General features: G+C 50.5%; 1 protein-coding gene across 2 annotated transcripts; it reads left to right on the top strand.

Moving 5' to 3' along the window:
• The first annotated feature begins 800 nt into the window (after positions 1 to 800).
• On the top strand, positions 801 to 9,708 carry zbtb18 (zinc finger and BTB domain containing 18). 2 transcript variants are annotated; one of them, XM_088934254.1, is made up of 2 exons: positions 801 to 990; positions 5,130 to 9,708. In XM_088934254.1, the coding sequence occupies exon 2, from the start codon at positions 5,144 to 5,146 to the stop codon at positions 6,779 to 6,781; it is 1,638 nt and encodes a 545-aa protein (XP_088790380.1). In that variant the 5' UTR covers positions 801 to 990; positions 5,130 to 5,143; the 3' UTR covers positions 6,782 to 9,708. The 2 variants fall into 2 exon arrangements, with proteins under 2 accessions (XP_088790380.1, XP_088790379.1); XM_088934253.1 differs by lacking the exon at positions 801 to 990 and adding an exon at positions 2,758 to 3,073.
• The last annotated feature ends 6,150 nt before the right edge of the window (positions 9,709 to 15,858 follow it).

Here is a 15,858-nt window from a genome sequence, read left to right on the forward strand (position 1 = left end):
ATGCCCTATAATGTCTGTCGGGGATACAGCTGTCAAACACAAATAGCTATTTTAAGGATAATGATTCACAGCTGCTCTCTGACTCGAAGAGTGCGTTTCACCGCGGTCAGTGAGTAAATATAGGCTGTAGCGAAATTACAAGTCAATTAACCGATTTTAAGACAATTCCGACACGCGGGTTTAAACCTACGCGCACAGAGATTGTGAAAATAACCTCGAAAGCATGCAGACACTGGCAGTCATCTCTTTTTGCACATTTCTGTACAATTCGCGGATGGTGTTACACTCGGTCAGGGTGGGGAAACGCACATATATATATATACACACACACACAGTACATATGCAGACACACACACACAACCTGCGCTCATGCATGACCGGCACAGCGGACACGGGCTTTCCCTCCGTCGGTCTTTACCTACAAACACATCCAGCACACCCCGCACAGCAGAAACGGCACAAGGCGGCGGCCTGGCGGCTCCGCTCTCCCCCGGCCGCGGCACCTGTTCCCCTGCGGCCCCGCCAGGACTACAACACCCAGGCGCCACCGCGCTCCGGCTGCCCGTCTCGCTCCCTGCGCTCTGCGCCAGTCCGCTTGAGGAAACCAGCTCGCTTTGGCCTTTTTTTTCTGCCTTCTCACTGTTGCCTGGTGTCAACCTACGCCGAACAAACAGACGTCCCTCCCACTCCCCCTCCCTCTCCCCCCCTCCCCCTCCGAGCGGCCGCCTCCGATTGGCTGGCGCGCCGCGGCCCGCCGCCGCCATTGGCCGCCGCGGCCGCCCGTCACGGCGCGTCCCCCTCCGCCGGAGAGTTGAGTAGCAACAGCTCGGAAACATCTGGCTGCCGCAGCTCGTCGGGTCTCCGCTCCGTCTTTTCTGCCTCTGCAGGTTGTTATGGGGAGCAGCGGAAAGTCGCGGTAGCTCTTTTTGTTGTGGTCGGTTTTTTCCTCGGCGAGCAGGGAGGGGAGGGCGACGCGGGGCACCGCTGCCTGTGAGTACGCCGAGCCGCCGGGGTGTTTCGGGCCGGGAGGGGGGCGAGGGGAGCCGAGCGAGGAAGCGGCGAGCGGGCGGGCAGGCGGGCAGGCGGGCGGGCGGCGGGGGGGCAGGCTGCAAGGAGACGGAAAAGTAGTGATCTTCCTGGGGCGCCGCTGCCGGGGGCAGCCCGGGGAGTTGCGGGGCTCGCCGTTGCGGGAGACAGCGCTGGCGGGGCCTGCAGCCCGGCGGGCAGCGGTCGGGCAGCGCCGGTGCCGCGGCTACCGGTCGTGGCGTGGCGTGGCGTGACCGTGTGCGCCAGTGGGCTGGCTGTGGCTCCTGGGTCCCCCCACGCTGCTGCCTCCGCGCCCGGGGCGCCGCTCTGCGCGGGGCTGGGGCTGGGGGACAGAGCGCCCTGCCCAGGGCGTCCCGGGAAGTTTGGAGAGAAGTTCGCTGTGAAACTGTTGCTTCTTGTGCGGGTTTCCTTTCCGTTGCTGTTGCTGCTGCTGCTGCTGCTGCAAGGGTCGGTCATCTGTCACGCGTGAGAGGAGGCTTCTGCTCCGATCAAGGAGCAAAGCCTCGATCCCGGGGAGGAAAGTGACACTAAGAGGCGACAAGGACACACGTGTTTCCTCGTTTCCCCCGGCGCGCTCTCGTCGCCCCTCTGCGAGAGCCGGGAGCCCCGCAGGCGGTGTCGCCGGGAGCCGCCGCTGTGCCGGGCGGTGAGGTCGCCCGCAGCCCGGGGCAGGGGAGCTCCGTGACCTCCGGCGGGCTTGTAGGAGCCGGCCGCGGCTCTTGGCGATGTACTGACGAATTGCCGACCCCCTCACCCCCACACCCGGGCCAGAAGCTTCGAATTTACCCCCCCCCGTTTTCGGCAAATGCGCCCACACGGGACCTCGGGGTGGAGCGGGTTTACAGGTGATTCAGCGGTGCAACTTCTGACTGCTCGGATCTGAAGAGAAATGAGATTAGATGTGGGCGACATTAGCCTGTGCTCGGTGGCGGCCGGCGACAGGTGCCGAGTCGCGTGTGGTGTTACCGGACCGGACGGGTCGGGTCGGGCCACACGCACCGGTCTGAGGTTCCGCCGCAGAACACAGACCCCCCCCCCCGTCGCTCCGGCTCCGGTTAGCTCCCGGCGGCCGCCGCTGGGTTCTGCCCTGAGTGAAACTCGAGGTGGCGGCGGCCGGAGCCGAACAGGAACCGAACCGCGAGGGGGAGCCGGATACTTTCACACGCGCCGCTGCAGCAGGGCAGTCTGAACACGACAACAACAACAAAACGAAACTTGGTCAAAACTCTTCTGGCTTGCGTATTTAATTGTATTTATTTTTGGGGGGGGGGTGGGGGTTGCGAGTCTTTCCCCGTCTTCTTTTTCTTATTTTGTTTTTAATCAGTTATCCAGTGCATGGCGGCTCTGGCGAGGGCACTGAACCGGAATGAAGTCGAAAACAATATCAGCTGCAGAACTGTCAGTTGCAAATGTGCGGAGTGGGGCTCTGTGGAGGGTTACTGCACGGGGGGGGGCGGTTGTGTGTGTGTGTGTGGGGGGGAGAGGAATGCACACTCCAAAAAACTGGAGGGATTTTAAATGCACCCCTCCAGTAATGCAGTAAACTAGGCTAGGAAAAAAAGTGTCAGACCTGTTTGGTAAAGTTGTCTTTCTGTGCAGATTGGAGGGGTGTGTGTGTGTTTTGAAGTGTATTTGTAATGGGGAGGGGGGGGGGGGTTGACCAGTTCTCCCCAAACAATTCGATGTACAATTTCTTTTAAAGAAAGGGAGGAAAAAAAAGTTGTGTAAAGAAGAGGCTGGTGGCAAGAGTGTAGAGGAGTAACATATGGCATTAAAAGGAGCACAGCTGGAGGTAGCATTTCCATCTGAACATGATGTCAGAGCAGCTGACAGACTGCCATCCCCCAGCCTTTTATTCTAACACACAGGCAGGGAGTTAGTGTGTGCGGGTCTGCGTGCGGAGAAGGCATCTCGTTCGCTTCCAGCACCCTCTCCACTCGGCATCTGTCTCTCGGCGCGGCGGAGGAGCTGCAGCCGGGCTGCGGGAGCGGCCAGGGCTCGGTCCGGTTCGTGCTGCCTGCAGCAGGTACGGTAGGGAGCGGGCCGGCGCCGGGCTCCCGGAGGAGGTGCGGGATTCTCCGGGCTGTCAGGGCTGCTGATGTCCGCGGGCAGGCTGGCTCTGGGGTTGTCTCAGTGTGCTTGATTGTTTGCTTTTCGTGACTCAACTTGGTGGCGAGGTGGAGATGAATTGGAAACTTTTTTTTTGTGTGCTTTTCGCATAGTGCATCCAGAATTAAATTCCTGGTGGCAGTTGTGGTATTTGATTGCCCACAGTGCCTTTACCTTCCTTTTGTTGTAAAACGGCTCTTGATGTTTGTGTTTTTGTATACAAGAGATTTTTTGTTTTATTGCAGCTGATGTATTCATTGATACTACTGTGTGTTTTAGGGGAATCGGCAGGAAAAATTCCAGCTAGGGAACGAAACAACTTTATTCTCTTTTTTTTTTCCTAAAAAATAACGATAGCCCTCAAAAGGGGGAGAGTGTGTAAAGCACAGAGGAAAAAGTCGTGACTTCAAAAGAAACCATGCCAGGCTGTGTAGACAGTTTTTTTTTCTTTTCATTTTACCCATCTAAAATAGCAGGGTAATTATTTGAAAGCATTTCTTTCCTTTTTTTGTCATAGTGACTAATTTAGGACTTGCAGATTTGAGCTGCCTGAATTGGCCAGACAGCTGTAATCGCACTCCTCCTAGTCCTAATCTCTTTATCTGGGCAGCAGCTGCCATATGGCCACAGTCAGCTGGATCAGATGTTTATAAGCTTCCTTCTTCGTCCCTCTCTGTCCTTTCAGCCTCCTAATTTGATCGCTGCTACCTTGTGAGCTGTCCTGCAATCTTTATTTTTAGCCATCTTAAGGATTAGGATTGATGTAGACTACAGGGCACTTAAAGTGATTGTATTGTAAATCTTCTGGGTTTCCTCTTTGAGGAAAGATGTGCAGTTTCTCGAAAGAGGTGGAAAAAAATAGCAAATTGCAGGCTTTTCTTACAAGGAGGAAGAAATGCCTTGCTCCATAAAATGAGGTGATATATAGTTAAAAGACCAAACCTGGAATAAGAATAAATACGAATTTGGTCAAGGTTTTTATTTTTCTGTTTCACTGAGAAGAGTCCATATAGTTAACAGGTGTTGTTTTCTAAGAGTGCTTTCTGCTGGGGCACAGATATGAGCAAGCTTTTGGAAAATAATTTGAAATTGGGCTTTTGATTCTGTGAGTTACCCAGCGTGAGTCTTTTTTTTTCCTTAAATTTGGAAAAGGATATAAAAAGAAAATGTTTTTCAAGTCAGGTGCATGTAAAGTATGTTCTGATTCAAATTTGCATCTTTTGAACAACTGCATACTTTCTGTATTAAGTTGCACAAAGACAGGGTTTGCTTGGTTTGTGTAGCTAAAAGCCTCTTACCTAAAACCCAGAGCAGGTTAGAATAAAAATAAACCCAGTCCTTGCCCAGAGAGAAATCAGGGAAGCTGTATCCGAGCTGCACGGTGCTGTAGATACGCATCTGTCTATGTGACTGATCTACAGAAGCTTTGTGTTTTAGGCTTGGAATCAGTCACTGGTCATGCAGTCATTTTTAAAGTCTGCGTAGTATATTTGTAATACTGAAAAACAAAATCTTAAGGGCAACTTCATTTTCTGATGGTTTAATGCAATCTTTAAAAATTCCAGTTGAATATTGTAGAAGAGCTACAAATCTGAAATGACCTCCTTAAAGCTGGTTAAATAACAGAATTGCACCAGTCGTTTTTTTTATTTTTGTTGTTAAGGGAACCAACCTGGTTTTGCAGGAACGACTTTAAAATGATGGTTTGCGAAATGTTAGATTCCTAATTCGTCTGGAAAAGAAAGGCTCTCGGACTTTTCACGTTACATGGCAGTTTCACCAAAATAAAACATCCACTTTTTTCCTAGTGGGCAAAGACAATCTAAAACCTGGTATTCGTGCGCTGTTTCGTCGCGTCCGTTGACACTGTGGGGAAAGAGCTGAGCGATGGTGGGAAAGAGGAAAGTTACGTAAAGGCTCAAACAAAACGATTGTTGTTCTAAGGGGGCACTAACATCTGCTGTTTGTTCCAGGTTATGAAGACAACATGGAGTTTCCAGACCACAGCAGACATTTACTACAGTGTCTGAGTGAGCAGAGACATCAGGGCTTCCTTTGTGATTCGACAGTGCTGGTCGGCGATGCCCAGTTTCGAGCCCATCGCGCTGTGCTGGCTTCGTGCAGCATGTACTTCCACCTCTTTTACAAGGACCAGCTGGACAAAAGGGACATTGTTCATCTGAACAGCGACATTGTTACAGCCCCCGCCTTCGCTCTCCTGCTCGAGTTCATGTACGAGGGGAAGCTCCAGTTCAAAGCCCTCCCCATCGAGGACGTGCTGGCCGCCGCCAGCTACCTGCACATGTACGACATCGTCAAGGTGTGCAAGAAGAAGCTGAAGGAGAAGGCCACGGCCGAGGCGGACAGCACCAAGCGGGAGGAGGACGCCTCCAGCTGCTCCGACAAGGTGGAGAGCTTCTCCGAGGGCAGCACGGGCCACCCGGCCAGCGGCGACCTGCTGCCCAGCGACGACGAGGACTCGGAGGGCAACAAGAGGGACTCGCTGCCCGAGCCGGGCAACATGTGGATGAGGCTGCCCTCCGACCCGGCCGGCGCCCCCACGGCGGGCGGCGGTAGTGCTGCCGGGGAGGCGGCGGCCAGCAAGAGGGAGACGGCGGGCAGCCCCTGCAGCTCCTCGGGGTCCCTCTCCCGGAGGTCGGCCCCCTCCAGGAGGGTGTCGGCCGACGCGGACTGCGTGCTGGACCTGTCCGTGAAGTCCGGCCTGGCGGGGGGCGCCGGCGAGGCCGTCGCCGGGGGCAACCCCTACTTCTGCAGCGCGGTGGCCCCCGACAGCCTGCAGGGCAGCCTGGTGCAGGTGCAGGTGAAGGTGGAGAAGGAGGCGGCGTCCGACGAGGACGACCTGGCCAGCGGCGACTACGAAATGGAGCACGGCGGCGGCGGCGGCCCCAAGGAGGCCCCCAGCACCAACGGCGGGGTCGCCGCCCACGGCCACAACCCGCACGGCCGGCTGGCGTACGACGCCCACCTCTCGGCCCTCCGCGACGCCTCCCTGCCCGGCGAGCTGGACCGGGAGGACAAGGCCAGCGAGGACGACGAGATGCTGAGCCCCGAGAGCGAGCGCGCGCCGGCCGAGGCGGCCAGCATCGACAGCACGCTGCTGCCCTATGTCTCCAACATGCTCAGCGGGCCCCACAGCCAGATCTTCATGTGCCCGCTGTGCAACAAGGTCTTCCCCAGCCCCCACATCCTGCAGATCCACCTCAGCACGCACTTCCGCGAGCAGGAGGGCGTCCGCGCCAAGCCGGCCAGCGACGTCAACGTGCCCACCTGCTCCATCTGCGGCAAGACTTTCTCCTGCATGTACACGCTCAAGCGCCACGAGCGGACTCACTCCGGGGAGAAGCCCTACACCTGCGCCCAGTGCGGCAAGAGCTTCCAGTACTCGCACAACCTGAGCCGGCACGCCGTGGTGCACACCCGCGAGAAGCCGCACGCCTGCAAGTGGTGCGAGCGGCGCTTCACGCAGTCGGGGGACCTGTACCGGCACATCCGCAAGTTCCACTGCGAGCTGGTCAACTCGCTCTCCGTCAAGAGCGAGGCCCTCAGCCTGCCCAACGTCAGGGACTGGGCCTTGGAAGACAGCTCTCAGGAACTCTGGAAATGAGCCCTGGGGCACTGGGAGCACTGGGAGTTAGAGCGCTGTGGGGCAGAGGTAAGGGGGGGGGGGGGGGGGGTCTCAAATCAGTCATGTTTCTTGTACTTCAGTTGCAACCTTGCTAAACTGCACTTTAGTAGCAAATAAAAATGTTACTGCTGAATTTATTAATACTATTATTTATTCCCTCCACGCGGCAGGGTACACTCTCAGAAGTTTATTTGACAATAAGCAACGTTTTTTTTTTTATCTTTCAGTGCGTATCAGTGTAAACGCAAACATTTACATGGTCTTTACGTTCCTGATCCTTTGCCGTCTCCTCTCGAGGCTCGCTCGACTGCATGCAGGTCCCGAGCCCTTGCCGGGGTGGGGAGTGCCCCCAGGGCATTTTATTTGCAAGCTGCAAATGTATACACCTCATGAAGCTGGCGGTAAAAATAGTGAAGAAAACAGTGACGATACACTAAACAGGTACTGTGAACATTCTGTATATATATATACACGCGTGTGTACACACGCGTAGTGCACTACTGGATTTTAATAAGAGAAACTTAATTCTACTGTATTTTACATGTTAAGCCCTCGAAGGAAACATGTTATTATAAATTACAAGCTTTCAGAACTTCAGCTTTTGTACATTTTTTACTTGTGATGGGAAACCTGACTGATGATGGACAAAAGGAAACTTTCATGCAATGGGTGGTATCCTTTTTCAAATGACCTTAAAGCCTTTTTTTAATTCTTACCATTACAGTTATACATTTTTATACAAATGGGTAGCCGCACACTTACTAAACATATCCCTCTTCAAATGACAATAATCCTAAGTTGGCTTTGTAGAAGCGAGTGAAGACATCTTTCTGAAAAGGGGATCTGTCATTGCATGAAGTTCAAATTGTATATTTAAAATGTGAATTGCTGTTACTGTATACTGTAATTGATCAAATAACAGACTGTGCTAAAACTTTTAGCTCAGTCTGTTGGAAAAAAGTAAATATTACAGTTATGGAAAATGCATGATTTTTTTTAGAGGTCTTTTTTCGTTGTTTTACATTATTACCTTGGAGAGTGTGTTTTAAATTTACCGCTTCAATCATTTAATTCCTAAATTTCGGGTTTTTTTTCTTTTTACAATGTAATTAGAAGCTCCTTTGACATTTTGTGCAGGGCTGTGAAGAACATGTGTAAGTGCACTGATTTGATATTTCGGTCTGTAGAAAGTGTACCGGTTCTAGCTTCTGTTGGACAGAAAGCAAACGCAGGAATCCACCGTCATTATTGTCCCAGCCTTCGGAGGGCGTGCTGGGCTGTAGCTGTGCACCACAGGGCCCTCCTGCACTGAGCTGCACGTCTGTGATGTGTTTGGGCTTGCAGCTGCTGTCTCTCGATCACGATAACGGGTTGAAAATGTTTTTGTTGTTATTTTTTTTTTCCTCCTCAAATTGCCTGCCAGCTTTTGTCAGTTCCAATTATCAACTAAAATATGCAGATGAGGTCGGAGTTTGAACGACGAATTGGACGGGTGGCAGTCGCTTTGCATTTCTTTATTTTAAGTAATTTATTTATTATTTTTCTTTGGCACTTGCAACAAACTTGAAACTCTGAGGTCTGGAGGATTTTTTTTTTTTTTGTCCTGCTAGTACCTGAACAGTCTGGAGAATTAGCACTACCTTCCCAGCCTGGCCAGACTACGACAGACTGCTTTTATAGAGCATGGGTCTGTCAGTCCTTCCTTTACCTGTGTGTACAGACACACAGGGACCTGTAAGAATTGGGTGAAATACCTTAACAGTTAAAGGTATGCTTCCTGGACAGTGTTTGGTAAAGCTATTCATACCATTAAAGCCCAGCTACAGTAATCAGTAAGGAGAGACACGATTAGCACTCTGCCAGCTACAGGAGACAAAAAACTGTTTGTTATCAGCCCTGCAGAAGAAGAATCTTTAACATTTAGAGAATATGAAATGGAATTGCCCATTGACAGAAATGTTGTTTTGACTTGAAGGAGTATTCTTCTCCTTTTTGAAAAAGGAGTACCAGTAACACTTGGGAGTGTTCTGCTCTGTGCTTGTAGCCTTCAGTGTTCTCATTGTTTCCCTTATGGAATCCTTTAACTGTTGCTGAGCTGGGACATCATCACAGTGCCCCTAATAACGTGACGGTTGGCTTTTAGTTTCTCTTCTTCTTCTGCCCTCCCGCTGTCCTGAGAGTGTGTTCCAGCGCGAGAGAGGGGGCGCAGGGCGCGTTCCCCCAGCAGCACGAGCTGCAGTGCCGACTCGGGGCGATGGGCGTTTTGCACAGTGCTTGTCATTCTCCTTTTTTGCACTCACAAATACATGTTCCGGGAATATTACTGCAAATACTTGCTGTGGTTGGTTTTTTTTTTATTTTATTGTATTTTTTTTACGTTATTTTTCAAATGTATTTGACCGCCTTAAACTACTGTAAAAACCGCTTATTTTCGTGCAGAAAGTTATTATTGGAAAGCCGAAATTGTGTGTTGCTGGACTGTATCAGTTTGGTTTTTTTTTTAAGAAAACAACAAAAAAAAAAAGCTGTGAAAAGATGACCTGTTAAACATCTCCATTTATCTTTGGTTACTTGAAAACTGGAAATAACCTGCTAAGAACCTGGGGTCTGGGTAAGGACAGGAGAGGAATTAAACTGGAAGGAAAGAAATCTGTTTAAAAAAGGACAATCGCTGTCTGAGGAAGAAACAGATTTAAAAAAAATATTTGCTTTTAATTGGTAATCCCTGTGAAAGTAAGTTTCTTTTTGACTTTTTTATTTAGACTGACATTTAGCTTTGACAATCATAGTATGTTTTATTTTCTCAAGGGGAGTAAATTATAAGGCTGTTTAGTTTTGTACTTTTTTGGTGTGCTGTTGGTGAAATTTTTAAATTGTGTGCTAATTGCAATAAATTATATGAACCTTAAGAGCCTGTTGTTTAAAGTCCAGTTGATTTTAATTTCTGTTCATTGAAAATGCAGTTGAAATATTGACAAATCACTGATTGAATTTTGTTTAGCAATATGGCAGCTAAGGTCAAAGTTCCCAAAAGTGCCGTGGCCTTATCTTTTGTGGATTTTTTAAAATTTAGTCACAGGTGAGAAGGCTGGGTTTTGATCTGTCCTGGTATTTGTGTCATTTGTGCCATGGACAGAATTAATCATGTTAAATGTGTGCTGTTTTCTTCAAAAAGGTGAATACCGTCTGTCAATGTAGTGGAATTTTCAAATGCTTCAATCCCCAAATTTATCCCTGTAGTTCACCTCCTCATGTCTGTTTTCACTTTTATCTGCAAGCAGAAATGACTTTCTGCACTGGAGAAGAACTGTTTTCTTTAAAGCGGATGTAGGGTCCTTTGGTTGTCATCTGTGGTGTCGGTGGTCTTGCACGGGCCTCTTCTGCTGCTAATCCAGAGCCTGGGGAAGGCTTGGAGCAGGAGCACACTACGAAATACACTGCAGGGCTCTAGAAACATTCTGGATTAGTGCCTTCAGTGCGGCAATTATTGCATTAGAAGGATTTCGCAAGTTGCTGATAACCTGTTGTGATATTTTTAAGATCGCCCGTCTTAATCACAGATGTAGATGTGGCACGAAAAACCATCTGGTTTGCAAAACCTAGTTGCAGCACTTGAATTGCCTGCACGATCTCGATTAGCCACGCTTTAAGATGCTTCCACAACGCGATCTCCCTCCACTGCGTACAGGCTCGTTCTCTAGCACCGCCTGTCTCGCCTTTATACACCTCTGCGCTGTAGGGATCTTTAACTCGGATTTTTCATGATTTATTCATGAATGTGGATGTTTGCATTTGCACCCACTTTGTGCAGCTGGGCGTTTTTATGGGGACGGTCTTGAGTCCCGTACCTGCCTCAGGAGTACAGCACCATTTCCTGTGCTTCCGCAAGCCTTTTTTAAAAAAAAGTTTTACTCTGCTTTCCTGATACAATTAACGTTTTACTACACAGGTGCAGCAGCAGCAGACCTCTACCGCTGACTGGAAGGACATTCTTTAGTAATGTCGGTCCTGAGTGCCTCTGGACAGTGGCGCACTCCCATCCCGGCTCTGGGCGACGCCAGCCCGGCGTGTAGACCGCTCCGCTCCGCGGGCCTGAGCTCACGGTCCGGCGGTGTCTCCTTAGCCGTGTTGTTGATGTCTAAAAGTAACAAATCACTGCCCGTGCCTCTCACAAGCTGGTTCACACAAAATGCACAACTTAAACGGTAAAATCAGACGGTTCACCGCCAGTCTTCCCGTACTGAAAGCGCAGCTGTGCGGGGCCAATCTTTCTGCCTCTGGAGGTCTGTCCGGCGGAAGGAGCCCCACGGCGCGCAGAGGGCTGGCCTCCGGGGAAGGTAATGTCAGACTTCTCCTGTACCTGGGCCCAGGTCTCGCTGCCGCCCGCACCTCTCGCCAACGACGCGGGAGAAACCGGCCGCCTCGACGTGAGCGAGTCTTCCTTGTAACTGCAAGGTCTTCGCACCGCACAATAAAACATAAAACGAAAAGCGCACCCGCCACCCCACTTCACCAACTCGACTGCTGCTGGCCGGCTCGTTGGCCTTCCCCGCGCCAGTACCCGGAGGCCGAGGCGCGAGCCGCCGCGCGGTTTGGTGAGGAAGACTCCGGGCCGCTGGCTTCGGAAAGAGCCGATACCGTCACTTTTAGTCATCACAACATCCGTGGAGTAGTTCTAAAATACTTCTAATAACGGGGCCTTTCCATATAAACATGTTTTTATAATGTATTAGAAATATGAGTTTAAAAGAAAATAAAGTTGTTTTCCTCTGTTATCTAGGATTTCCTTGTACTGTGTTGTATCTTACTGGTTAGCCTCCTGGAGCCCACTTCATACTGTTTGAATATCGGGAAATTGTGTGGTGCAATTGCGATTTAAGACCTCTAAGTTGTCATTAACGGGAGCGCTCAGAGGTAGCACCTACTTAATATCAGAGACAAGAGCCCAGCTCGGCGGCCGGTGTGAGAAAAGTCGCACGGGTTCTCGGCTCGCTAGGAGCTGGAACAGTATAATTATCTTTTAATGTACTCCGGTATTGTTCGCATAACTATGTCACTTAACATCTGCTCCGAGAAGACAATTTGCTCTCAGATGGCTGTGGGTTTTGCTGTAAATTCAGGTCATTAATTTGTATCTATCCTTTGTTTACTTAAGGAGGGGGACAAAAGGGCAGCTGCAGAAACATTTGGCCGAGCCGAGGGGTAGTGGGCTGAGCGCTGCAGTCTGCGGACTCCCCTGCCAAGCGGAGCTGTCACAGCCGCGACGCTCAGAGCCCACAGACGGAGGGCTGTTCATGCGCGATGACTGAGCGAAGACGGCACACAGTGACGAGTGCGAGGGCTCCTCTCGCAGTAGCAGTGGGGCCGGTGGTGTTCCCTTAATAAAGCGTTCGAGGTGCTGAGGAGGCACCAGTTCTCAGCTCAGGCCTGCAGGTTCGAGTTCCGCTCCCCGTCCCGGGATTGCGTGGCCCGCGAGGCTCATAGCCAGTTCTGGAGAGCAGGGCGCCCGGGTGAATGAGCTCTTCTTACACCCAGCAGAGGCTCCGTTTCTCACAGTCGGTGCACGAAGTCGAGAGACGAGTGCGGGAGGAGCGCGCGTGCGTCGCCGGTCTCGGGAGGCGCCCGGGAGCGCGCGGCGGCGGGCAGCGCCGCCTCGCGAGAGACGAGGGGTTTGCGCGCGCGCGCGTGTGGGGGGGGGGTGACCGGGGTGGGAAGACTGTCCACCAGACCCCGTTACACACACACCGCGTCCCTGAACAAAAGGAGACGCCGCTAAAAAAACAAAGTCTGTGTCGCTGTGGGAGGCGCTGCGTGTCTGCAGCACGGGAGAAAAAGCGCCCAGGAACGGCGTGGAGCGCTGTGCACGGGTGGGGGACTTTCTTCACGCACTTGGGTCGCCTTTATGGCAGCGAGACCGAAAACCGATTCCAGGGAAGGTAAATCAGATGGTCCTCACTGACTCTGCAGCGCTCACGGAAATTCCCTCAATTTCCAGGATGAACTGCTGCAGCCCAGTCAGGCACTGCGGAGGGGGGTTCGCCGACAGATCCGATCTGAAGCTTTTAAACAGCATATTTCATCGGCAGTCTTATGTTGTTAACCGCCACTATTGTCACACACGGGCTGTAATCTCTGAGGTCTGCCGGCACTTTTGTGTCCCAGCACTTTCACAGGGCACTGTACTTACAGTACAGAGTCCTCGCTGGCTTCGCTGCTGCATCACACCAGCTGGTCAGAATAACCGCTGCACACGATCACAGAAATTAGAAAACACTTTCTTGGTTTCAAACCGAACTAAAATTCTACTTGGAAAAAAAAAACAGAGTAATTCATCCTTTAGGACATAACTACCATCAGTGTCCTCTAAATGCTTTCACCTTTGAGTGTCGCACGGGAAATTATACTTGAATGCTGCTCTCATGTGACCTTGCAGAGCTGAATTCCTCTAGTTTAAAAGACGAGTTGAACAAAAGAAGTTCTGCACCAATGCAAACGAGCACACTTCAGTTCTTAGTCTGGCCATTTTGGCGGTCCCCTACGAGTGTCTTCTGCTCTTGCTGGGTGTCTGGCCGTTTAAGGCTGCAGGACGCCGGTTCGGTTCCTAGCTCAGCCTTTACGTGAGCGGGTCAGCAGTTTCTGTTCTGATACAGCAGTCCCGCCCCTGTGAACTGCAGCACTCCGGGCTGAAACGAGAAGTGCCACAGGAACACGTTTAGCTGTTTTTAATTTAAACAGTTATTATCTCATGCATTCCCAAACACACAACTCTGTCCCTTGCAGTAGTGCAGCAGCTTACTTCTGTGGTTGATTGTTCAGATTGTTCAAGTCCCTGTGCGGGAAGGGCCTGGCGCTGCTCTAGTCCTTCTCCGGGTGTCGGGTTACTTCTGTTATCTCATCGGAGCCAACTTTGTGCTTCGTGAATGAAAAGTGTAGTATTACCCAGAGGTTCTGTGATAGAACCTAATTTTGCCAATGGGTAGAACATGATCAATTATTGGTAAAACATTCAAAGATGAATGCAGGACAGAGAACGGGAAGCACATATTTACACAAAGAGTTGTGGGGGTGTGGAACGAGCTATCCAGCCATGTTTTTGAAGCCAAGGCCCTGATGCACTTTGAAACACAAGTGGATGAGTTGCTCACATGAACACTATCTACTAACTCACGCAGGCTAGATGGGCCAAATAGCCTCCTCTCATCTGTAAACTTCACGTGTTCTTACTGTGAATTCTTGTGCACTCCTGGTGAGCAGATTAGCAGAGTTTGACTGTGTTCCTTCCATGTGTGTCTCTACGTTTGTTAACGCCGCCCCAGCTGCCTTAATTCATCCCAACATTACGGTGCAAAGCAAAGTCTAAAGATCTCTTTAGAATGTCAAACTCATTATGAAGCTCTTGAACATTGAGATCATGAAACTAACGCCTGAACATTGAGCAGATGGGCGCAGATTGGTCACATCTCTAAGAATTAGTCCTGTACCGCAATGTGTTATCCTGTTTAAAGATTGACTGGGGCATTTGCCTGTTTTATTAACGCTGCCATAGCAGTGGGACTTTGCGGTAGATCCGACAGAGGCGAAGCTTCCTAAACGGGTCACAGACAGAGGCAGAAGAGTTTGAGAACAGAGACCGGGGGTCCAGGCTTGTCTCTCTCCCTGGGGCAGCGATTTAATGAGACCCTTCAGGCTGCCAGGATCGGAGCACGATTCCCATGGCTGGGGGACAGCGAGAGTGGCTGCCAGCTCGTGAAGTCGCTGAAACCGGCCTGAGGTTTGCAATAATGGCTTCAATAATCCAGCCACCGACCTCTCAGTCTCAGGAGCGGACACACTCGCTCCAGTTTCGAAGTGTAGCTGCCTGATGTCCAGAGAGCAGCTGCACAGGGGGTGGGGGTGGGGAACAAGCTGCCCAGCCCTGTCATCAGAGCAGAGACCCCGGCTTCTCTCAAGACACAGCTGGATGAGCCCTTCACAGCAATCAGCTAATAACCAAACAAGATAGACAGGCCAAATGACTTTCTCTTGTCAATAACCTTTATGCATGTATTTTATTACAAACTGCACGTTTGCAGTGCAAATGAAGTGATTAGCTTCCTCCCCCAGATTTAAACAGGTGATGACTCTGCTACCTGTGGCAGGAGGCCGAAGTGTACCCTGCAGTCAGTGCCGCCAGATCCCGTGGTTAATGAGGGGTGGGTGTGGGCATATAGACCTGCATCACACGCAGACTCACAGCTAGAAACACTAACGACTCTGCTCTCCTCCACACAGCTGCGTGCATCATCGTTACTGCTTCTGCATCTCTGAGGATTGCTGACAAAGTGCACAATACAAACAAACCACCATCAGCTACCACCATATGGACTCCATTCTTAAATTGCTGGGAAAAAAGAAACAATTGTACTAGCATCTGTCACGCAGTGCACAGAAGCTTTCTGTCTTCAGTACTTTTTACTGTAGAAAGTAGGGAAAAAAGCTTTTTTTGGACAGTAAAAATAGTTCTCTGTGTAGCTCTAATGGAAGTGGCACTTACGATAGAATAGCGGTTCTGTAAAAAACAGCAAAGAAGGGAACCTTGTGTAACACAGTGAGTGGAATGGAATCAGTCTGAGAGCTGTTTTTTTCAATCAGAGACATCATCAGTTGCTGCCAGTGTTAGCACACACCTCATCTCTTACTCTTTCTGGCCGAGAACAGAAGAACGTGGGAGAGGGTACAGACAAGAAGAGGCCATTTTACCCAGATACTTTCCTCAGGGGAAGTTTTGTTTCCTATAGATTTCCATTTTCTAGTTTTCCTTTTGTATAAGCATTTTGTTTGTTTTTTTCACAGTAGAGGGCTATTTGTGAAGAAGGCTGCTTACCATGATTTCCATCTTAAGAATAGAAAAAAAGACTCTTCTTACTCATAATAGTTCCTGACGTTTCTAGAATACGTTCCAGCCCAAAGATCCCTCAGTGTGTAAAATACCGGCGGAGCTGAGTGAGACACAGCAGTAAGAAGCTATAGGCCGGCCGGGCTGTTCTTAAGAATCTGGAGAATTAAAAACCTGTAAA

Source organism: Atractosteus spatula, chromosome 15, assembly GCF_055471065.1.
Source record: "Atractosteus spatula isolate fAtrSpa1 chromosome 15, fAtrSpa1.hap1, whole genome shotgun sequence".
Lineage (NCBI taxonomy): Eukaryota > Metazoa > Chordata > Actinopteri > Semionotiformes > Lepisosteidae > Atractosteus > Atractosteus spatula.